This window comes from Gopherus flavomarginatus, chromosome 21, assembly GCF_025201925.1.
Source record: "Gopherus flavomarginatus isolate rGopFla2 chromosome 21, rGopFla2.mat.asm, whole genome shotgun sequence".
NCBI classification, from domain to species: domain Eukaryota; kingdom Metazoa; phylum Chordata; order Testudines; family Testudinidae; genus Gopherus; species Gopherus flavomarginatus.
This window is the reverse complement of record NC_066637.1, coordinates 8181295-8205298: the sequence shown is the minus strand read 5'-3', so window position 1 is coordinate 8205298 and position 24004 is coordinate 8181295. Positions and strand designations below refer to the sequence as shown.

Sequence of the window (24004 nt, the reverse complement as noted above, 5' to 3'; positions counted from 1 at the left end):
ACCCCCTGTGGTTTCCACTGGAAACACTATTGTTCCTCTCTTGAACCATCATGCCGTGTTGCTATTTGCTCTTAAATCGCTGCCTCCTTCCACCCAAGAACTAGCTGCATTTCAGTGATGAGTGAAATGACTCTGCTTCCAATTAGCTTGTCAAGTTTGCCGAGCACTATGGGTGGGAGGTTCTATAGCACCCTTTTATTTCTCATTGTTTATTAATTGCTTCGCAGGTGTGAAGGTCACAAAAAAAGTATGTCCATGGAAAAGACAGTGCTCTGTACGGGAGCCTGTTCTTTGGATGGGAGGAGTGTGTTGGCCTGGGGTTTTTATCAGGCCCATACATTATGGACAGAAAATCATTTTCAAGGGCCAGACCATCCTCTGAGCGCCAATACGTTAGAGACTGTTTGGAAAACTCTATTATCTAGCCAGCATTGTCCCTCCATGTCACCCTGCATGCTGTAAAACTCTCCCTGAGGGGAGGTTACAGGGATAACAGCACAGCTCCATCCCAACAGCATGTCACGGAGGTAGGAAGCAGGACAGAGGCACATGGCCTCCTCCTGGGTGGATCCTCCTAGATCTGCCCTGTTCAGTGGGTAGCACCTCTGGCTTCTTCCCCCAGGAGGCCAGCCCCACCCAGCTTCTTTCCACAGTGAGGTGAAGAAACACAGTGAGTGCCAACGCGTGGCGTTTCCAGCCCCCTGATATGGAGATAACCTGTGCAGGGGGAACTATTTGGCCCAGACAGCACAAATCACTTGGCACCAAGAGCCAACTAGGGAATTACTTCTGTGTGTCATGTACTACCACCAAATGCCAAACCTGGCTAGGAACTTTTCTTCATTAATCTGTCTCACACTCCCTATCTCCTCCCCTCCAAGTGTCTGCCTCCCTCTCTCTCCCAGTCACAGCTGGAAGCCCCCAGGCTGTTTCAGCTCCCTAAAACAAATGACTGCATAAGCAGACATCCCTAGCAAATTCCACAGGCTGGCTCCCGCAGCAGTTCAGCCAGTGCCAGCAGAATGCTCGTCCGAACAGGTCCCATAATGACAGAAACGTTCCCGTACCCCTCCTCCTATTCTCTCACCACTTCAAGGGACAGTCGGGTTCTCACCCATTGTCAGAAAGCGAGAACAGCCTCTGCTAGAACCTGACGTTTGCCAGGCTTTGTCACCATGGCTGTAGAACTACCCTGATGGGACAAACATTTTCAACACCATTTGAAGAGGGCCCCAGTAGACACTCAGTGGAAACACAGCTCTGACTCCTAGTGGACATGGCCCTACAGGAGCTTAATCTAATCTACTGAGCGGTGATTAAGCCTTTGATTAGTTCTGATTAAGCAAGAACAACACAGAGGTGCAACATGGTTTAAACTGTGCCGAATACTCTGGCTTCAGCTTGTCCCTCATGTTGCCCTGCAGCTCTGTCCTGTGCAGATCTCACTTTCTATTGTTTGGGCTCTGTAACTTGGGTGCAATAGCAGATTCTGTAGTGCATTCCATCTTAAAGCTGTATCAATTCTATTTTTCTTGGGGAGGGGGGAATGGGAAGGTGTTAGCATGAGAATATTTTAATGTAGAAAATGTGATATCTGAATAAGTTAAATATGAAAAATAAATGTTCAAGAAAAAAAACAAAAAAAAAACAAAAAAAAAAAACAAGGCAGTGGTCATGGCAGCTGCTCCTTAGAGTCAAAGGCCCTCAGCATGTTATGGCCCCACTCTTGTAAAAAGGACCCTTATGCTAAGCAAGGCATTCCACCAGCCTCAGTGGGTCTGTGAGTGTGGGTGGGTCTGCTTGCCTTGTGTGGCTCCCCTTTGCAGAATCAGGGCTTGTGGCCATAAATTACATCTGAAGACAGCCTGTGATATATCCTAGAAGGTTGCAGTGCTCTCAATGACATCTGGCCTAGTTTCCTAGTTGGGGGAAGGATTAGTCTGTGGCATGGTTTGGCTAAGTTCTCAGGAAAAAAAAAAACATCCACGAAAACAAGGCAGCCATGCACCAGCCTTGCTAGCTACAGCCATGTCAGAAGAGATCTGCTGTTGACAGACATTTTCAATACTCGATTGCTCCTCACATAGCTGACGCTGTAGTGTGGAGATACAGATAGACAAGGTCCTTGAAGGAGGTGAGTGAGCCTCCCTGATGAAAAGCACTTTGTTTTCCCTCAAGACAAGTGCCTTCATCAAAGCAGTCAGGAGTATGGAGAACCTGATAAGGGAGGAGAGCTCCCCACCCCTCTTTATTTTTACAAATGGTTATCTGTCTTCCCCTCTCTCAAAGGCATCAGTGACAATCAGGCCCAAATGCCCATGGCTCTGAAACTATCAAGCCTTTTAAATAAACAAGGATAATTGCCGCATGGGCCTAATAAATCCAAAAGGGACATTGAGTAAGCAGAGCTCAGTTTAAAATAGGGTGACCAGAGGTCCTGATTTTATAGGGACAGTCCCAATATTTGGGACTGTGTCTTATAGAGGTGCCTAATACCCCCCACCCCCCTCCTGATTTTTCACACTTGTTGTCTGGTCACTCTAGTTTAAAAACAACCGAACACATGACTTGGGAAATCCAGGACAGCCCCATGTGCACTAGGAACTGGAACTGGAAACGGAACTCAGCTGTTCCAAGAGAAGCAGGATGGTCCAGTGGTCAGGGTGATGATGTGGGGCTCAGGAGACGTGGGTTCAATTTCCTGCTCTACCACAGACGTCCTGCCTAGAGCAAGCCACTGCGCCAATGAAAAGACGGAGATAGTCCTATTTCCATACCTTACCAAGGTGCTGTGAGGGTAAACGCAAGAAAAACTGAGAGGCTCAGGTATCATGAAAACTGGGCGCCAGATAAAGTCCTTAGCTCCATCTTCAGCACTATTAAGAAAGCAACTCGGGGGAATAACAGGCACCCCAGCATTGTAGTGGAAGTAAAAATAAGCTTTCCCCCCTCAGAAAGCAACACGAATAGGCTAAGAGTTTCAAATCTCTGAAATTCCAGCCATTGATACACTCTGGCTGACAGCGCCATTGAAAAATACCTTGGCCACCACTCTGGTTCGTCCATCAGGGACATTTTCCCACCTAATAAAAATATGTGAGATACAGAGTGACGGGCAGTCCCTGCGCATAAGAGTCTCAGGGCTAAAGGGATCAGTCCTGCTTCCAATATGATCAGTAGGGAGGGGACTGTAATAAGACAGCAAGGATCGGCCAGGCTGCAGGCCGGGAGAGAGATGCACTTAGCAGAGCTGTATGAAGGAAGCTTGTTCAGATGCCTGATTCTAGCTGGTGCCAGTCACGCAATCACATACAAAAAGGTGTGCGATGCGGGTCCAGGAGTGGGAGGCTCTGAGTCTTGCAGCTGCCCAGAGTGGGCCAGTAAAACATTTGGAGAAGACATTTTCCCTCATCCCACATTTAGGCCCCATCAGCTCCTCACTTTTCTGAGCCCTGAAATCAAAAAGAACCACTCTAAAGCAGACTGCAGAACAATGTTGCCCTGGTTAGCAAGATCCTTGCCTCCCAACAGGCCAGTGGGTGTTCTGCACTCATCGTTACCTTGATTACTAATGGGTACTTGAGCACCAACCGAGTCTTTTCCACAGGCCAGTGAAACACAGGAGCGAAACCTGGTATTTATGGTATGAGGTTTCATTTCAAATTAATTCTCTAATAAAGCTGAGGTGAGGTCGATCCCATTTACGACCATTCGAGGCACAGGGCAGGGAAAGTGGAGGTTCTACCTCGGCAACACGTTTAACGGCATTAGTGGCTTTAAGTCAAGCCAGTAAAGTTGTTTTATTGACACCTTTTCAGTGCTCTAATTGCTCAAGTCTCGCTACAATTTGGGCGAATAGTGCAGGTGATCTGGGATGGGCCTCTCAACCCTGGAGAGTTCTAAATAGGAATCCTCCAGCGATGAAAAGCGACCTGAGTGAGCCCTGAAGGGGGCTGGCTGCCCTAGGGGAGAAGCACTGTCCTCGGTTGGGCAAAATGCCAGGCCTGCCCGTATGTTTGTCAGGTCCTTCTGCCGACTTCCCTAGAGAGAAGCCTGCCTTTTCAGAGACAAAGGTTGTCAGGGCCTTGGTGACTCGTTAAGCTGGTGAGAGCAGTGCCCGTGTCTGGGCGCACGCTTTGGGTGCCCTTCCTTACGGCCCTGATCCTGCAAAGAGAATGGTGCAGATGTACTTCCCCCCACCCCCTAGATTCTATTAATTGTTTTTCCAATGCTCTTCATTAGGGGTGATCTAGGCCTACTAGCTATGTAGGCTCTTAGGAGTCCATTGACTTTCTGAGAGACTTGGGCTCCTAAGTCACCTGACAATGGGACTTGGACTCCTAAATCACTCAGGCATGTTAGAAAATTCTACCTCCAAATCTTTTTATTGTATGGCTTTTTATTTCTGTCGCTGAGGAACAGTATGACCTCTCTCCTAAGTCCTCCCTGGTCTGGCATATACTAAGGGGCCGCTGAATTTAACAATCCTTGGCATCACACCAAGACTTAATGCTCACCCTGAGTTATGGGTGATGGAGTTCAGTATGCAAGATGGGGTCTCTCTGTGTCTTTATCCCAGTGACCATGGATGCCTGGGGCGGGGACATGCTTTTATATAGGTCCTGGCACATTTAGCATCAGGAACTATCAACTTCCGTTCTACACTCACCCACCCTCCAGATTGGTCCAGCATTTTGAAGGACAGCATCAGTGAGATGCTAAGCTCTCTCCAGATGGGTTACAGGTGAAATAACAAAAACCTAGCTACCATAGTCTCCTTGACCCTGAATTAACATGCTAGCACCACTAGGCGCGTGTGCAGTGAAGTCTGAGGGATGGGTTTGTGGGAGGCTTTCCTCGGAAAGACTAATAGGTCCATGAGTCGGGTCGGGTTGGTTATAATGATAACTTGTACATCCCCAGGGTTTAGCAGGGCACTTCTGTTATTACGTTTAGGAAGCAGTTCATGGGTGTGTGTTGTCTGACGGCAGGGCAGGAAAGGAACTCTGTTCACTGCTAATAAAATTTGTAAAAGTCACAGCAGTGCCTGTATTTCAGACCCATTATCTCATTCCTGCCTCCTGGAAACACTGTCTTTCTGACACTCTTATATCATTCTCTCTACTCAGCACCCTTGGCCAAATTCAATTCTAGCCCATTTTGTCTATGACGCTTTGAATATTTACTTAGGTATACATCATGATTAGCGCCATCCATTGAAAAGCAGTGAGAGCTCATGGGAAAATTTACACAAAGCTCAAGAGTCTGACAAATCTTCTGTTCAAAGATGGATCCTATTTCCTAGGGGATTCTTTGGGCATAGAATTCATCCCTGGTGAAGTCTAGTTCACAAGGATTTCCAGACCAGGTCAGATCATTAGTCCATCAAATCCATTATCCTGCCTCCAGGAGTGTCCTGTGCCCAAGGACACAGATGAAGATGAATGGACATCTCCGTGTGCATGGCGGGGAAAGAGGAAACATGCTTTCATGTCAGCTAATCACCCAGGATTCATCGATTTTAAGGCCAGAAGGAAACATGTTGATCATCTAGTCTGACATCCCCTGTAACACAGGCCGACAACCACACCCAGTAATTCCTACATCAAGGGCATGGCTTCTGGTTGAACTAGAGCTTCTCTAATTCATATGAAATGTACCCCTCCGCAGAGGATCAGTCCTCAAAATAGGACTTAAGTGGGGCATAGCCCTTGTGCTGACCTGCCCAGAGATGAATTTCACCCCAAGCGATTAGTCTTAAAGATCAAAGCCACTTTTTCTCGGCTGAAGATCACAAGCTTCTGATTGGTGCCGGGCACCTCAATCCAAAAGGAAAAAAGTTTATTTGAGGTTTTTTTGGTAAGGATCTCTCCTAGGGTGGAGCACGCATTTTTTCAGCAATTATGGAATGGCAAAAAGCCTTCCTGGAGCTATTAAAGCTGAGGATCATTGGGAAAAGGCACTAGCCCAGTAATTCTCTCTCAGTTCTGAGGCAACAAAAACCAGCTCTCTCTCTGCCACAACAAACACCACCCATGAATGTACTGACTGGGGCATGTTTTTGCGTATGTGCTTATATAACCCCTGCTAGAAGATCACAGATCTTTGTCCTTCTTTAGTGACTGGTCCATAGAAGATGAAAAAAGAGTCTACTAGCGCTGCCAGCTAGTGGCTCAACAGGTAGAAAATCATGTTTTTAAAGCTGAAGGAGGAAGCTCCTCTACTGCATGGACTTAGTACCACTTGCCTGTGTTTCAGCCCTTATGTTACTAACAGAAGTTCTCTGCTTGCTCATGTAGTAGGGGACTCGATATTTGGAGCAGGAGGATCTGAGTTCTAACCTTGCTGAGAAGTTCTGAGTGAGTATAACATACAGCCTAGAGATACTCATGAATTCCTAGGTGACCTTGGATTCAGAACTTCCATAGAAGGGCAACCACAGCATTATAAAATTACCAGTGATCTGCTTTGCGTAGCAGGGCTCTGCAGCCCCAGGTCACTGCTGGAATAGTGTCTTTCTGACTGAGTGAGAGGTTGGTGAGCAGTATCCCACGGCTTTAATAACATCCCTCAGCCATCCCAAGAGAAAGTGCCATTCAGTAACAGAGGCAACATGTTATATCTATCAGCTTATTTGGTAGGATAGCAAGGCTGCTGCTCCTTACAGGCAAGTACAAAATATATTACAGTGTCCACCTGCCAAGTTTACCTGGGCCGAAGTTCCCCATTAAATTTCCTGTCACTGCTTTTATTAGGGCCGATTCAAGAAACCCATCTCACGCTCGTTTTCATCAAAGTCAGAAATGTCCTTTGGTGAATTTCTTGAGGGCTTGTAAAGGTCCCACATGGGCAGTGATGAAAAGCAAAGGCCTCTATTGTCTAATGAGCAGATCAGGTAATAAGTCGGGCTGCTCCAGTGTAAACTGCCACACGGATGGATTCACCTCAGCCCTGAAGAGGAGCTAAAAGCTCTAGGGCTAAGGAGAAGGTCAGTTTCCTTTGTCTCGTCTCACTCAGCAGCGATATGGAAACCCTGGCTCCATTACCATGGCAAAATTCCCACTGACTTCAAAATCCTGGCCCCATTGCTCATAAAGTCCATGCGTTCAAATTCATTAACTAGCCCACAAAGGCTCCCAGTGTTGCTGTGAGAAAGGGAAAGATAGTTACACCCTTCTGGGCACAGGGAATTGGAGTGACTTGCCCAGGGCCAGGTAGCACACCAGTGGCATACCCAGGAGAAAAGCCAGGGATAAATTCAACCCTGGCGCGATTCTATTGACTTTAGCAGTGTTACATTAGGGATGAATTCGACCTCAGGAATCCTGATTTGGAGTCCCCTCCCCCTGCCACTAGACAACGCTGTCACAGCTCAGGACAGCCTTGAACCCGAGGAAGGATGAGTACTTTATTCGTTAGGAGATCCAGGGGTAATAGCCATTCTGTTTATTGAATTTGAAAGGATGAACACCTTTTGAGATGCTTGGTCCAGTAGGTTTTTGATCTTCATTCCCAGAGGGTATCCGTGGCATTTGCCAAAAGTAGCTGAGAAAGGAGCAGTTTGTGACAGGTTAAGAACTGCATTGCAGTGACTCACGTGTATCGATGACAGAGAGATTCAATGCAGATCAGCACACGGACGTTGTCTCTGGCCCGCAGCTGCACTTTGCTCTTCAGCTCACTGTGGTCTTGGAAAGAAGCAAACCATGAAAATAAAGAAAGAAGAAAACACCCTTTATAACAGGACAAATCATCAACCACGTTAGGCTGTAAGCAGCACATCATGGCTCCATTAGAGAAGTACCCCACTGGTTTCTCATTGAAATGCCCTTTATCACTGTTGAGTGATTAGAAGGAAAAAGCATCAGTGAACATTTTGGTGGGTTCTGAATGTCCTTTCAATTTGCCGTATTTGCCTCCGTTTCCACATGCCCACCCCATGCTTTCCACAATCATTCGTGGAGAGCAAGTTTTCTTCATACGAAAGTTAATTTAGGGCTCATAACAGAGATTTGACTGATTAAGAAACAAGATGTATTTTGGGCAGCAGCAGGACAGCTGATAAGGAATCCGAGCCGCCCAGGCCGAGAAAGTACTGTGCCATTCAGACAGTGAATTCACACAGCTATTCTCAGAGAAAAGTTCTCAAGAGCAAAACACATCCATACGAAAACCCTGCCAGCAAATTCCAACTGGCAAACAAATGAATCAAAGTCGTGATCTGCTGCCCATGGACACTGCTTTCTGGAGAGTCAACTGGGAAATCTGATGAAGTGGGTATTCACCCACGACAGCTCATGCTCCAATACGTCTGTTAATCTATAAGGTGCCACAGGACTCTGTCATTCTTAACTGGGAAATTATTCACTATGAATAATTCATCCAGCTCTAGCCAGCACCAAAACCCACGTAAAGGTCTGATGCACTGTTATCTATAGACAGGCAGGAAAAACAATGAAATGTCTGTAGACTTATAAAATGCCATCCCTTTATCAGACTGAACCATCCTATGGTAGCAGAGAGGACTGTCTGTAACCCCTGTGTAATACAGTGGCAAACTGCGTGCCATGCCCCCATTAGTGGTTGATCCGCTAGAGCAGAGGTGGGCAAACTACAGTTCGCGGGCGACATCCGGACTGCGAGACCATCCTGCCCAGCCCTTGAGCTCCCGGCCGGGGAGGTTAGCCCCTGGCCCCTCCCCTGCAGCCTCAGCTCACTGTGCTGCCAGCGCTCTGGGTGGTGGGGCTGCAAGCCCCTGCCAGGCAGCGCACTGGCATGGCTGGCTCTAGCCAGGTGGTGCAGCTGCCAATCCTGGTGCTCTGAGTGGCATGGTAAGGGGATTGGGAGCGGGGGAGGGGGGTTGGATAAGGGGCAGGTGGTCCCAGGGGGCAGTCAGGGGGCAGGGAGAAGGGGGGGTTGCATAGGGGGTGGGGTCGCATAGGGGGTGGGGTCCCGGGGGGGGCAGTTAGGAGCGGGGGTTCCCAGGAGGGAGCAGTCAGGGGACAAGGAGCAGGGGGGATTGGATGGATTGGGAGTTCTGAGGGGGGCTGTCAGGGGGTGGTAAGTGGGAGGGGACAGATGGGGGCGGGGGCCAGGCTGTTTGGGGAGGCACAGCCTTCCCTCCATAGAGTTTCAGAACCCCGATGTGGCCCTCAGGCCGAAAAGTTTGCCCACTCCTACGCTAGAGGATAACACCCTACTGCGGCTGCCACCTAATAGAGTTACTCTGCTAGCTCAAGTGGTGGAGGTCTGTATGATACTGACGACTCACGCCGACGGGTGGTCGTTACACAAGTTTCAGACTGAATAGCCTCCATGAGGCAGTCAGGGGAGTTCCAGAGTCCCTCACCATGCTAAACTAGAAGAGGCTCCCATGGACAACACTCACCGATGTGGACGTTGGCTGAAAACTGGTAGATGCCAGACACAGTTGCTGTGAAGCGCCCAGTCACCAGGTTCAAGCCTGATCCCCGGAGGAAAGCTCCTTTGGCCAAAGGCTATGGGGTGGGGGGAAAAAGAACAGCAAACCTTGAACTGTTGAACAAACCCCCCCAGCAATCTGAACCATCGTTATCTCTACCCATCGCAGGGAGAAAAAGAGTGTGTGAGCGAGGAGCAGGTGAGCGTGAAGGTTGGGAAGGGTTTGCCAGGCCTCTCCTTCCCTAGAGACTTATTCTAGCATGAGCAGGGCTCTCCCTCCGTGTGGATTTAACGCCCAGGAAAGGGGAGGATTTAACAGAATTAGTCAGTATCAGGTGTAGGGCGGCTGAGCTCTGTGCAGGTTTCCCCCATGCAGCTCTGTTAATGCACCTTGGCCCGGACTCTCAAAACACCTGCTACTCTAGTACCGTATCCTGCCTTCCAACACCAGCTTTGCCAATGCATCTCAGTCCTTACCTACTGCCACCCCCCATCCCAGTCCTTGGGGCCCCTTCGCTCTGCCAAGGACTGATGTCTTGAACTTGCAGCACCCCCTACTATTCCAGTCCTGGGACTCCCTAGTTCTCCCAAGTCTCCTGATCAGCCTTACCACTGCTACAGCAGTCCTAGGTCTCTGCAGTGTCAAGCTGTGTGTGTGGGTTTTGTGAAGCAGACACAGAGGAGACAATAACACAGGGCACTCCAGAGGTTTCCTACCACTCTAGGCTTTGATAAGACAGGACTGAGTCTCTCATGCCAGCAGCGCTGCACAGCCTTGCTGAGTTCTTATGGAATCTATATTTAGCTTCATTTTCTTCTGAGTTTGGTCCGAGAGGAAAATAGCAGGCAAACTCCAGCAAAGCACAGCGTCTCCCGGCGCAAGGAAGTGGTCTCAAGTCAGACTCACAGCGAACTATCTGATTCAAGCTAAAATAAATTCAATGCGACGTGTTTATTGTTAGTTTTGGCCCACTCAAGATCGGTTTGGCTGGAATTAGGGAGAATCAGAAACAGCTTTGATGGGCCAAAAGCAAATTACTCAGAGACTCTGCCTCCACCACAAGGGCATTATGTGAAACTTAAACGTGTCGGGACAAGCACTATCACCATTACCTCTGCAAGGTTTATATAGCATCATTCTAGCTTGCAGAACAGCTGCTGGAGTGTCCTGGTGCTTATATATGTAAATCCATGCACCACATCTAAGTTATCTGTACACACATCCGGACCCAGAGAACTAAGGAACCCTGACAGAACTGAATTGCCTGGTGTTTGTGCTTATGACTTTACACTAGTAGACCTGTGTTAGAGAAAGTTTCTCTCCCCAAGATACACTGCCAGAATTGCCATCACAGCACTGATTCTAGATCCCCTTCAGTATAACAAGGAAGAACTGTCCAACAGAGCTGTAAACATCCCAGGGACCTCAAATGCCCTCCCGCCCCCAACCAAAATAGCCGGGAAAGGAACGCCAGCTTTCCCAGCGGACTACAAGGCCTGTTTGTTTGGCCTCATCTTTGAGGCAACAGAGTGGATGGGCATGCTGGTATTTGTATGAAGAGCTGCCGTATGATAGAAGGGTTGACCCGAATGAAACATGCATTGGAGTTAGTCATTTTAAATCCCTGGCGGAGCATACAGAGCCCGCGAAGTCTTCTTATTGTTTCTAAACAGAAAGAAAATAAAAACCGATTGAAATAAAAATCATTCACTGCATTTCTCTTGTGCAAGTCACTTGTATGTCCTAGATCTCAAAGCGCTTTACTCTCTCTGGTGCTGGTTTTATATCAACATTGCCCCGTAGTCTTTGACAGAGTGATGCCTGAACTATACTGCTGTAAGTGAGAGGAAAATCAGGCCCCGTGTGTGTAGGTAGAACTGAGCCTGGGAGTTTCTCCATTCCTTTCTCATTAAAGCAATTAAACTAACAGAAGAAGCAACTTAATTCCAAAACCACTGGCTGAATTTGGAAGGCAATTGCAGGCACCAGTAAATTACTGCTGTTAAAACATTCCTGTTTCTTCAAGTCCTCTGTGGCTTTGTTACTCTTTGTGAGGGGAAACAGACAATACGGAATGTTGGGAAGGAAGAGGACTCATTGGACAGTATGCTTCAGCAAACGCCACACCAATTATAACTCCCTGCTGAGTTCGCTGCCTGACATTAGCACGACTCATTTCACAGCTGCCATAATTGCTGCTGGGAGTAATCCCCGAGAAATTTGCAACTTGCTCTCAGTTAATTTCAACAAGCAGCCCCAAAGCATGTAAATAACAAGCTAGTGCCAGCCCTCCTCTGCAATCCAAACTCAGGTTCTCTTTCCCCCTGCCCACACCCACTGTGTAATTTACTTGCTGGTGAGAATAGGGAATCAAGCATGGTAGGATTAAGACATAGGCTGGGTGCTGCCCAATGGAAAGATTTTCTTTTTAAAAATTAAATTGACAGATATTTAGAATAAGAACACAGAAACTAGCCTGTGAAGCAGTCACAGCAAAGCACTGCGAGCCCTCTGACCGCCTAGCCAGTGTTAAGATTCAGAACAAGTTTAGCTTGACTGCAAAACATGAGAGATACCAGGATTACCCCTGGATCTACCCAAGGCTTCTCATCACAAGGAGCTCCCTCTTAGCCTTGGTGAGTCTGGCATCACTCCACCAATGTTCCCTGGACCTCAGTCAAACCAGATGTAAAGCCGAAATTTCACTGCACACTACAAGCTGTGTCTGATCTAAGCTTCCCTGTGCAAAATACATTACCCAGCAATGTATCCAGGGGAGGCAATGGTTTTGGGAGAGCAGAGTGCTTGGAGCATTGTAGACAGGATGCTCAGAGGGAGGGGAAGAAATACTACGCGCTCATCTCAGATGCTGTAGGACTGAGGGCATTGTAAGAGCACCAGCAGGTGTGTGTGTAAGACCAGGGAATATCACTGGGGAATAACTATAGTACAGAGGGATGGGACTTATGAAGTCTCTGCCAAAGGGAGAAGAAAGCTCTGCTGCCCTTTGAATGCACCCCAGGTCAGGAGAATGGAGGCTCCAGTCTCGAAGACTTTAGAACAGCTAAGTCCTGATCCAAAGCCCAGTGAAACCAATGGGAGTCTTTCCATGACCTTCAAAGGGCTTTGGGTCAGGAGCTGAGTTGCTCCCTCCCCACTTTAATTGGGGAAGCTTGAGCTCTTAGCTCTACGAAGTCGGTGACAATGGGCTTCCTTCTTCTCACCCCGATTGCCCCAGAGATGATGCTCTCCTCACAGCAGGAGTGTCTATCACCACCAAGAGCAGTACCTCAGAGCCGTGGCTCGCAGCCTTTCCAGACAGCTGTACCCCTTTCAGGTGTCTGATTTGTCTTACATACCCCCAAGTTTCATCTCACTTAAAAACCACTTGCTTGCAAAAATCAGACATAAAAATACAAAAAGTGTCATGGCCACACTGTTCCTGACAAATTGCCCCCATTCTCATTTGACCATATAATTTAAAATAAATCAATTGAAATATAAATATTGTACTTACATCTCAGTGTATAGTCTATAAAGCCGTATAAACAAGCCATTGTCTGTATGAAATTGTAGTTTGTATTAACTTTGCTAGGGCGTTTTATGTAGCCTGTTGTAAAACTTGACAAATAACTACACGAGTTGATGTACCCCTGGAAGACCTCTGCATATCTCAGGAGTGCACGTACCCCTGGTTGAGAGACATGGTCTGAGAGCACAAGCTAAATCCAGGCACTTCTTGTCCAGAAGCTGAAATGAAGCATTGGCACACAGAGGCCCATCTGACCTGCCAGCCCTCCCACATCAGCTCCAGGGCCAGGAGTAATCAGACTTGATGATAATAAGGCTTGGGAAGCCCCAGCCCACACACTGATTGCTAAGAGGTCTATTCACATTCTCACTCCTAATTAACGAGGCAGCACATCTGTCTCGCTGCTTCAGGTACAACCTTGCTCCTGTGCCAGCACCTGCAGAAAATCTGGGCGGCTGTCTCACCCTGCGTCAGAAATCACCACTGCAGGTCTGCAAACTGTCTCTAACCCTGCAACCCTGAAGAGTCCCATTAGCTATGGGACTACTCAAACTAATAAGATCTGTTGGATAGGCCCCTTCATAGACAGGAGTCTGTATAGCTGCCATGAAAATCCAGCCATTTCTGGGGTGCAGCAGAGTCGCTAATTAACAGCATAAACACACCTAACTGTTGACTGAGTGACTGATGGCAATCAACAGTCCTACTTGGTGCCAGTTAAGACACTTTAAGATCTCGGTCGGGCTCTGGAAAATGACACTAAAAATGGCATCATGGAATTGCATGTCCATTGTGCCTGCATCAAGTTTGCCCAATAGTAATAATGAGAATAATTAGCACTCACTCCCACCTTTGCCGCAAACACGCACGCTTTACATAACCCTTCCATTTACAAATCATTTATAAAGGATTCATAGATGTTTTAATACATGGGTAATCATTGCCAACAGGTTGCTTATAACCATGGTTTAAAACCATCAATAGCACCTCCTACTGACAGCTTTGTAACCATTGATAACATGCTGCTCCTATCTGTACTATCCTTACAACACTGATTAACCCTTTAATGACCCTTTCTAAGCCATTTATAAATGGGAGCTTAGTCTAAAGTGCGTCCCATCTAACAGACAACGTCAAATGCTGATTTTTGTAACAGTGGGAGCCATATATTCACACCAGGGGCCTGGAAGGCCCAGGAGGGTTCTTGCTGCCATTTTGGGGCTTGCCTACACATGAAAATTATTCCAGGATAGGGTAAATGTGAATATAAAATGGAACAGATATTCCCGATTAACTCATTTGGAAAAAGGCACTTTCATTCTAGAATAAGAGTGTCCACACATGGAGTTATTTAAGACTAGCTATTCCAGACTAACTCCATGTGCAGACAAACCCTTATAACAACTACTGGAAGGCAACCAAAGACTAGAGTGATGAGCATGGTATAAGAACCTAGATACAACAGAACAGAACAGAATTAGCTGTAATAAAGATTCGACAATGGGGACCTAACTGACAATTGTTTGGACGTAGGAGGTGAGGAAGGGGAGGAGTTTTAGGATCAAAATAGGCACTCGGGAAGCAGATATAGAGCTCACTCTTGTTCGCTATGAAGTCAATGACAAAACTCCTCATTAATTTCAATGGGGGTAGAATCGGCCATGGTGGGTGAGAAGATGCCACTTCTCCCAACCATGACCAGCTGTTAAGGCAAGTGCTCACTTCCAGCAGCCAGGCCGGAGCTGGGTTCCTGGGATCAGCTCTCCCTTTCTCCAGAAGAGCCCTATGGGTGAAAGGAATCACAGAAGAGCTCAGCAGGACAGTGCAAGTGCAGGCTGTGACATTGGCTCACCGACTGGAAGTTCTGAAGTTCGACCAGGGTCTTCTTGTCCACAACGACCTGCCCTTTCAGTTTGCAGTGGAACGCTTCCTCCACCCGTTTGTAGGGCGAGGTCTCCTCCAGTGACAGCAGGAGCGGGGGCAGTTGGCTAGGGTGGGCTGAGATAGCCAGAGATGCCCGCCGTTCAATGGTTTCTGAAGAGAAAAGAGATCACATGGGAGGCCAGCTTGGATTTGGACGGAGCAATCCGAGCAGCAGCAGGGGACGATTTTTCTAATTTACACAATCTGAATAAAAACTTGTTTTTTTAATATTTATTTACACGGAAGCACTTTTATGCTGGCAGCCAATGATATTCAGACATATCTCCAAAGCCATCTCATTGTCCCTCCTTCAAATCCTCCCTTAAAACTCTCCTTTATCATGATGCTTACCAAAAAAAAATTGACAATGGCTAGGAAGCTGGCTTGCTGAGACCACTGCCTGGGATGGTCTTATTTCCTTGTGCTCCCCCACCAAGCCTGTCTTATGCTTCTATTATAAAGTTTTTGGGGCAGGGACCATCTTTTTGTTCTGTACAGCATCTACCACAATGGGATCCTATGTGTTATTGCAATACAAATAATAAATAATAAGAGGCCTTAACGTGGCCGGTATAAACAGACTGCTACATCCTCTAGTCCATACATTGTTCCCTACACGTGTTCTCCAAAACTTTCTCCAGTCCTATTTTAAATGATCCAGGTGAAGGAACTCGCACCACTCTCCTTGGAACAGACCATTTCAGTCTAAAAGATCTCACTCTGGAACCTTATTGCAGTTGCTCTGCCTAAGAAGGTACATGGCTTAGCTCTGTGTTGCAACTCTCATGTGTCTATCGCCAATCTCGCAATGTTTGGGGTTGTTCCTGAAGCACCAATTTCTGGCCGACTTGGGATCATGGAAAAATCTTCGCCTTCCTTTTTGATAAACAAGTATGTTTCTAGCCCTCATGGTTGCAGGGCTAAAACTTGAAAATGTGACCCCACTGCACCCTGATGCTTCCAAATCCAGAAGGTGAATAAACAATGTCCACAATCTTCCCCCTGCCCCCACCCCCAGCCTTATGATGTTTACACCTGTCTCCTGATTTCTGAATACTTGTCATTGGCAATATTGTTCATTCCGTGCTGTTACACTTAACTCAGTGGTTCTCAAACTTTCATACTGGTGACCCCTTCCACACTGAGCAAGTCTCTGTGTGCAACCCCCTTATAAATTAAAAACACTTTTTTACATATTTAACACCATTATAAATGCTGGATGCAAAGCGGAGTATGAGGTGGAGGCTGACAGCTCATGACTTCCCTTATAATAACCTCATGACCCCCGGAGGGGTCCCGACCCCCAGTTTGAGAACCCCTGACTTAACTGGACCATCCTAACTCATTCCTCTCCCCAGTAACATTGATGGGAAGAGGGGGAAAGGTTGACCGACTTAGGCCCAGATCCTGCAACCTTCTGCACACAAGCTGAGCCAAGCACCTGCCCAGAGCCCCATTGGCTTTGTGAACTCATGTTAGTGGGATTTAAGGACACGCTTAAGCACTGTGCTGAAACGGGGCCTTACGAGAGGAGCTCCCGCTAACCTGGAACTCGGCTGTAGGTGCCACATTTGGGGGCAAGAAGGAGAGACAGACATGCGGCTCCAATCGCTTTTACCTTTTAGTATCTCCTTGAACTCCTGCAGCAGGACTTCCTGGGTGACTTCGGCCCCTGGTGCTCCTGGAGGTCCCTGGGGGCCCGGCGGCCCTGGGGGCCCAACAAGGCCACGCTAAGAAAGGAGCCAAAAGAAGACAATGGGAATCAGATCCAGGCAGTAACTCTCAGCAACACACCAAAGGCTCCCTTGAGATGAAGAGCTGCATCCTGCAAAGCTATCAGTCACCTGAATAGACCTTCACCACAGGTTCAACTAAAGGTCTGGTGTGGCACCACGGTCTCGTGCTGGCTTTCTGCCCAGCAGGTAATGCCACCCAGGTGTCTATTCACCTGACTAGCAATGCAAGTAAGAGGTTGCAAGGCCAGGCCCTTACTTGGGTCTCTGGAGACCGGGGGGGACTTGGGTTTGCTGCTTCTGTTTTTACCTTCGAGCATCACTGATGGTAGCATGTCACCAGACTTTTGGGGGCTGGCTTTGTTAATTTCCATGTGTGCCAGCTGCTGGCTTCCTGGGGCAGCAGCAGAGGCACCCTATTATATAGCTAAATAAAATCAATTAGGCATGGCAGAATTTTTAATCTATTTCAATTTCAATTGTGGGAAATTATGGAGAGGGTCCGACCATAATTATTTAACGGCAGGAGATGTTGAGATCAAAAAGTCAAAGCTACCTAACGGGCACCCCTGCTCCAGCTCCACTAACACCAGCACTACGATACATTTCATACATGTTAAGGTGGGACTGGTTCTCAAGTGGCATTTTTCTGACGGTGCCTATCTGTAAATTTTAGTCACTATTGATGGAAATATTTTTTCCTCGATCTGTGTGTGGATGGTGAAGTTGACGTTTACCGGCATTTACTGATAAAAATCGAATCCTTCCAAGCCTAAGAATATTGCAATCACATGAGGATGGCATAAGTATGTGAGGCTGTGTGTTTGGTGTGACTGTTGAGGATGTTAGCTAGGGCTCCAGGAAAGGAGAAATAGCTACTCTGTACCCTAGAAGTGGGTCTCCATGTGAGACCTGGGTCCTAAACTGATTAACACATCAACCTTCCGAAATAATAATAATACCCATCTCTTATCCAGTGCTTTTCAACAGTAGATCTCAAAACACTTTACCAAGGAGGTCAGGATCATTACCCCCTTTTTACAGATGGGGAAACTGAGGCACTGAACAGTAAAGAGACTTGCCCAAGCTCCGAAGAGTAGCAGTGGTCAAACCAGGAATAGAACCTAGGCCTCCTGACTGCCAGTCCGGTGCTCTATCCACTAGGCCATACCGCTATATCTTGTGCCTGTGAAGGCTAAAACACTTTGTTATGGATCCTTAATACCTGTTAGTTAAAGGGAAAGTCTCAGCACAAGACATAGGTGATTTTAAAAGATTTGTTGAGAATAGCAGAACACATATATGGATACACAAACACACGCTCATGCATACAGACACAACTATCACTTTACATTTATATAGCACGTTTTGTCCTAGTTTCCCAAAACACTTTACAAACTATAAACACATAGCACCACTAAAATGCAGCCATCTCTGGGGTGGGAAGGCACACAGAGAGCACCTTTTACAACAGCCCTAGGAGGGGAAATTTGGGGCCCAGGACACAAATATTTGTGATCTGGTGTTATATCTAGCAGTAACCTACTAATTTCTTGTCTCTCCCTTTGCATTTCCTTTTGGAGTTGTTGCCATCGTCCGGGCGATGTACAAATGAGATCCAGGTGCGCCGCGGATCTGTGATTCGAGGATCTGGAGATTCTAGAATCTAAAGAGAAACGAGAACAAAGATTGGATGTCATTGTGCATCTTCATCCACTGACACGAATCCCAAACTCAGACTGCGCTACTGGCTGTTATCCAACAGGGGCCCTAAGGAGTAAAGGGGGCCTGAATCAACCCCCTGGATCCAAACCCCCTGAACTTTGCAGGACATTTATTTCAGAGATGGAGCGGAACTTGGCAGTTCAAGGCATAGCTCCAGTAAAGAGCAAGTCAGAACTTGAAGCTGGGATGGGTGAGGAGGTAGTTTTGGTTGTGGAAGGATGTAGGGCTGGCTGCAGAGGTCAACAGGGAGGGTGGGGAAAAGGCTCCAGACCAGATCATAAGAGCAGAGGGGGAGCCTGCAGGTTGCAGCTTGCAGAAGCTGCATTACAAAATGTTGGAATAAAAAAAAAATTGTTAAACCCAAGAAATTCCATTGCTTTAATGCAAAGAACAATGTTGGAGGAAGGTACAGAGTGTTGAGAGGCAGTGTGGTCCAGTGATTAGAGCTGGACTGAGTCTCAGGAACCCTGGGTTAGCAGGAGAGGGTGCTGACCTTTGGCTGGGTCCTTCTAGTATAGAGATAAGAAGAAGAGTCCATTTGGATACCAGAAATAATTCTGACCACCAAGCCAGGCATGAACATTTCCTACTGAAATAGCACTTAGTGAATCTCTAACATTGGCTTCTCTCTTAACCTCTGGAGACGGGGCTTCTCTGCTGTCTACACCTCACACCCACTGCACAATGAAGCAACTCAGGGAAGGTCCATTGCCACAATAGCAATGTCAGGAGCAAACTGTATTGGCAGAGCTGGAAATGAGGAGCAGAGTCTGCATAGCACTGGCCTGCAAGACACTCTCCCTTCTAGACCTGGCTCAACATCCCTTTACACTCATGCAGATCCACTGTGGAATCCACATAGAGTTTCCCATATCAGGATCAAATCCCCCCGGGCCATAATGTGTCTAAAAGTAAACACTGGACCTCGGAAAAGATAAAATCCCAAAGCCAGAGCCCCTTGCTATTTAAAATAGCAACGATAGTTTGGGTTCATAAGGGCATTTCACCCACCAGTCTCCAAACACTGTGAGAGAGAGGTTAGCTGACCTGACAAATGTCACCCACAAGTCAGTGATGGTGATGGAACAACATCCTTCTGCCCCACAGTAACTGCGAGAAATAAAACACTCACTGCCAATCCCCTTGTGACCAACACCTAAGTAATCCACATGTGCATGGATACAAAAGCCATGTTGCCTGTTCACATGTATACATACATGCACAAATGTACATACATGCATGTGATATATACGCCTGCACAAATATGTATGTGCACACATGTATGCAGAGGAATATTCATATACATGTAATTTGCACGCACTCAATACAATACAAATGACATTTCACATTCAAATTGAATGTTCACTGGTGCCATCACAGGATCTTCTCCCTAAACTTTCCAACCAGCAATAGAGCTGATTAGACCTAGCCCCTTGCCAGTCAAGTAGCCAGACAGGAGTCCAATAAAAGCCCACAGGTTTATTCGAGAATGACTGACCTGACCCCAGTTTCCACACCCGTGTTTTACCAGTCCGTTTGTTTTGCTTTATTTCACGGAGTCAAAGATGGCCTCGATGGATTGGCTTCAAAGAAACACAACAGCACATAGGGCCATGTACAGCCAGCTGCGTCACTCCTCCCTCCCTCGTCTGGCTGGGAAGCTGTGGCACTGCAGTAACGCCATGAGCTGCAGAGACTTCAGCAATATGCAGATCATTTGTACTTGGCACCAAGTGGACAAAGCTGAATGTTTATGGCTTTACCTGGTGCTGATAAGTAAATGGGCTTGGGGAAAATCACTGCTACTGTCCACCCCCAGGCAAGCCCAATTACACATGTGCATTTTTTAGTGCTAACAAGGCTGAATTTAAAGACACAGGGTCAGGCCTATAATCTGACTACAAAATTGTCCTGGTGCAGAATGTCTTCTGGATTCCAAACAGCACGTGCATGTGTATATACATATATAGTTATCCTTCTGTCACTGGGGAATTTTTTCAACCTTGCCACTGTTCAGACAGGAGCTACACTAAACAATGTTTTGTGCTGCCTCTGCAGCAAGCCATTAATAATCCTTGGCCTCTGATCCTCCACTGCCATCCGCTTTGTGACACCACTGACACCTGCACCCAAGTGAGCACGAAGTAGGTGTGAAATGCTACTCCTTTGATTTAGCAGCCACTTTGCCCAGGTGCAAATGTCGACACAAGGGGAAACTAAGGCAGTGTCAAAAAGGAGAGGGTAAATTGATTGGGATGTGTTAATGTCTAGATCCCTTACTAATCTGGGCTGGAGTGGGGGAAGGGGACTCACCCAACTGTTTGGGACAGAAAGCGAACAGCAGGCTTCCAAGAACACACACACAACATTTTTGAGAGTCCAATACAAATAAAAAGCAATCAAAGACCTACTGGACAAGTCTCATTCAAGCCATATCACTAGAGGATTCATTGATGCCTGACATGTCAGTCGCATTACAGGAGTGGCTTTGTGTCCGTACATAGGCATATAATTAGTTAACAGATACAGTGCCAGTAGATGGTGCTCAAGAACATGTAGAAAAACAACGAGGAGTCCGGTGGCACCTTAAAAACTAAGATTTATTTGGGCATAAGCTTTCATGGGTAAAAAACCCACCACTTCAGATGCATGGAGATGATGATGATGCAGACTAACACGGCTACCCCTCTGATACTAAGAGCATGTAGCTCAGTTCCTGGGTTTTATAGGACCAATAAAATAAGTCGCGCATTGCAAACTGAGTTCCAACAAGCAGCTGTTTGCATAGTGCTCTTAACAAGCAGCAGATACAGTTTCCACCTTCTGGGCCACGGTTGGTATTTTGATCCTGGGCTAAAAATCAGCCTCACAAGCTATAAATGTCATGCTGATAAGGATGAGGTTACTATGTGAAAATTCTGAGGAGCCCCCCAGGATGGTTGTCCTCTGTGCTATGCTTCTGAGCCCCAGGATGGTACCCTACTCGGCCTGGTTGGTCTCATGCAGAGTTATGGAGAGGTAGATTCTATGGCCTTATTTGAAATGGTCCATCGTCTTTTTCAACTTAAAACCCCCCCAGCAATGGTGTTTTGTAAGGAAAGATGCTAGGACTGACAGCCAAGAACAATGAAGCCCGTTTATACGGCACACAACATATACACTATGGGAAGTGACGTAAGACTTCTCAGCAACATAAAACCCCCTGCCAACGTGCTTCAGTTATGAATGGGAGGGATCACATTGAGAGGCTAAAAGGGATCATATCCATTGCCAGTTCCAATCCTGGATCCTCTGTAGTCTAGGAAATGGGGTCTATCCTGGTGGAGGGTTTTACAATTTGGGCCCTTGTCTCCTGGGAGCTAGAGTAAGACTTTCGCTTTCATCTTGCAAAGGCTGCCTGCCCAACAGCCCTCAGATGGCCTCACCTGTTGGTTGACACTCAGCTGACTTGGGATTGAATTTTTAGCTGCATTGTGAAAGGCTGGCCCGGTGGCCCATTTGTTACAAGCTTTCTTCGCTGCCCAATCCCGTCAAGAACAACTGGATGTTGACTTTTGAGGTCCCAATCCCTTCGCATATCAGTCTGGCAAATTTCCATCACAGCGAGGAGGAGAACATACAAGTCCATCTAGAGCCCCAGTATTTTCAGCCCCCATCAGAGCAAACTAACAGCCCAGAGATTAATGAATCATGCCTTGGCATTTTGACTTGTTAATGAAAGAGCTGAAGAGAGGAAGTACTGGAAAGAATGCATCAAATCTGAAAAAAAATGCCTATTGTCAATCCTGGGAATTCATCCAAGAAGTAAGTGGTTTCGCGCTTTGCTTCCCCCTCCCAACGAGGTGGAAGCCAGGGTGTGGACAAGGAAACCAGTAAAACACAGCAGTGAATTTAAAAGATATTAGACAGGACTCCTAGACCACTAAAAGTCCATTTGAGTTTGAAACAAGTAAATAGCTATTTACTGTATCTAGTAGCAGATCGGACAACATAACGGAGAGTGGGAAGGGACAAATGGGAACTGGGAACGGGGGTAGGGAGAGAGGAAAGCAGAAGTGTCTCAATGTTTCAGAGTTAAAATCTTCCATTCAGGAAATGTTGCTTAGGGCAGGTCTACACTAGAAACGTACATCAGCGGAGTTGCACCAATGCAGCTGCAACACTGTATTTGTCTGGTGAAGACGCTCTAAGCTGATGGGAGACAACTCTCTAATTGGCTTAACAACTCCACATCCATCAGAAGCAGTAGCGATGTCCTTGAGAGAAGCTCTCCCGCCAACACAGTGCTGTCTATGCCGGTGTGTAGGTCAGTATATTATTGATTATTCACACCCCTGAGCAACATAGTTACACTGAAGTAATTTTGTAGTGTAGACCAGGGCTCAGTCTATGTCTGCTAAGCGCTGTGTACATTAGTGATGCTATATGCAGGGGTGGTACTGATCAAATATGCCAGCTTTACCCAGGGTAAATAGATATGGGTGCTTCAATAGCTGCAGTGTTCTTGCTCCCTATAGGAAATAGCTTGACATTGGCAAAACATCCATTTGCTCTGTTCGCCATCTTATTTAGCTGCCTAAAACCTGAAGAAGAGCTCTGTGGAGCTCGAAACCTTATCCTTTCACCCACAGATGTTGGTGCAATAAAAGATATTACCTCGCCTGCCTTGTCTAACACAACAAGCACTTTCTGGAGTACTAACCCGAGACTGTGTATAATGGTCTTACATGTACAGATTGTTTTTCACCCTGAAGAATCCAGAAACACATTGCCAAGAATGCAGCCACCTCCAGGGCCAGCGCTAGGGTTTTTGCCGCCCCAAGAGGTGAAAAAGAAAAAAAAAAAAGCACCACGATCGTGATCGATGGCAGTTCCACCATGCCGCATTCTTCTTCAGTGGCAATTCGGCGGCAGGCCCTTCCCTCCAGGAGGGACCGCGCCTAGGGACCTGCCGCTGAATTGCCGTTGAAGAGCTGGACATGCTGCCCCTTCCCCTTGGCCACCCCAAGCACTTGCTTGCTGCGCTGGTGCCTGGAGCTGGCCCTGGCCACCTCTGAGGAGGACAGTATAAGATAACTGGAATCCAGCACGCTCCACAACAGCAGTAGAAGAGGGAAGCAGGGGATGGAAATTTTTGACTAAAGATATCAGAGCAAATCCTATCTTTATGTCCACCCTGAGAGAAGACCACATTTTGTAAGATCTCATCTGAAAGACCCCTGAAAAGTAAACTGTCTGGAACTCAATTCATCTCCTTCAGAAGGATGACAGGTTGAGTCGAGTCTGATGGAATTCCATCTTGTGGTTATTACGAACGGTGTTTCAAACCTGATGCATATCCAGAAAGCTATTCCCCCCAGGCAGGAATCCTGGCACCTGGGTGCATCCATCCATTGATCAGAGGGATGATGTCACTCTCTTTATTTCAACATCATGAGTCAATAGAAGATTTACAAACTGCTAGACAGCAATCAATCAGAAAGTGATAAATGTTTTGTGGAATTGGGGGAAGAGGGGGAGAGGCAGTGTCTCAGAAAACCTTGGCACCAAATCCGTGTTTCTATCTTCTCAACAAACGATTGCAGGTGATTGTCTGTTGGGGCATGAGAATTCACTCCCACAGAATTGCTATATTCCGGAAGTCCACCTTCCCTCCAGGTAGACACTTGT

General features: G+C 47.0%; 1 protein-coding gene across 2 annotated transcripts in view; it reads right to left on the bottom strand.

The window, feature by feature from the left end:
• Positions 1-24004, bottom strand: part of C1QTNF12 (C1q and TNF related 12) — a 49036-nt gene that overhangs the window by 7628 nt on the left and 17404 nt on the right. Inside the window, exons 4-8 of one of the 2 annotated variants that reach the window (XM_050931489.1) lie at positions 18156-18275; positions 16495-16606; positions 14806-14987; positions 9389-9497; positions 7598-7688 (exon numbers count right to left, since the gene is read on the bottom strand). In XM_050931489.1, the coding sequence (XP_050787446.1) occupies positions 7598-7688; positions 9389-9497; positions 14806-14987; positions 16495-16606; positions 18156-18275 (614 nt within the window). The remainder of the gene's footprint in view (positions 1-7597; positions 7689-9388; positions 9498-14805; positions 14988-16494; positions 16607-18155; positions 18276-24004) is intronic. The other variant, XM_050931490.1, reaches the window with a different exon arrangement.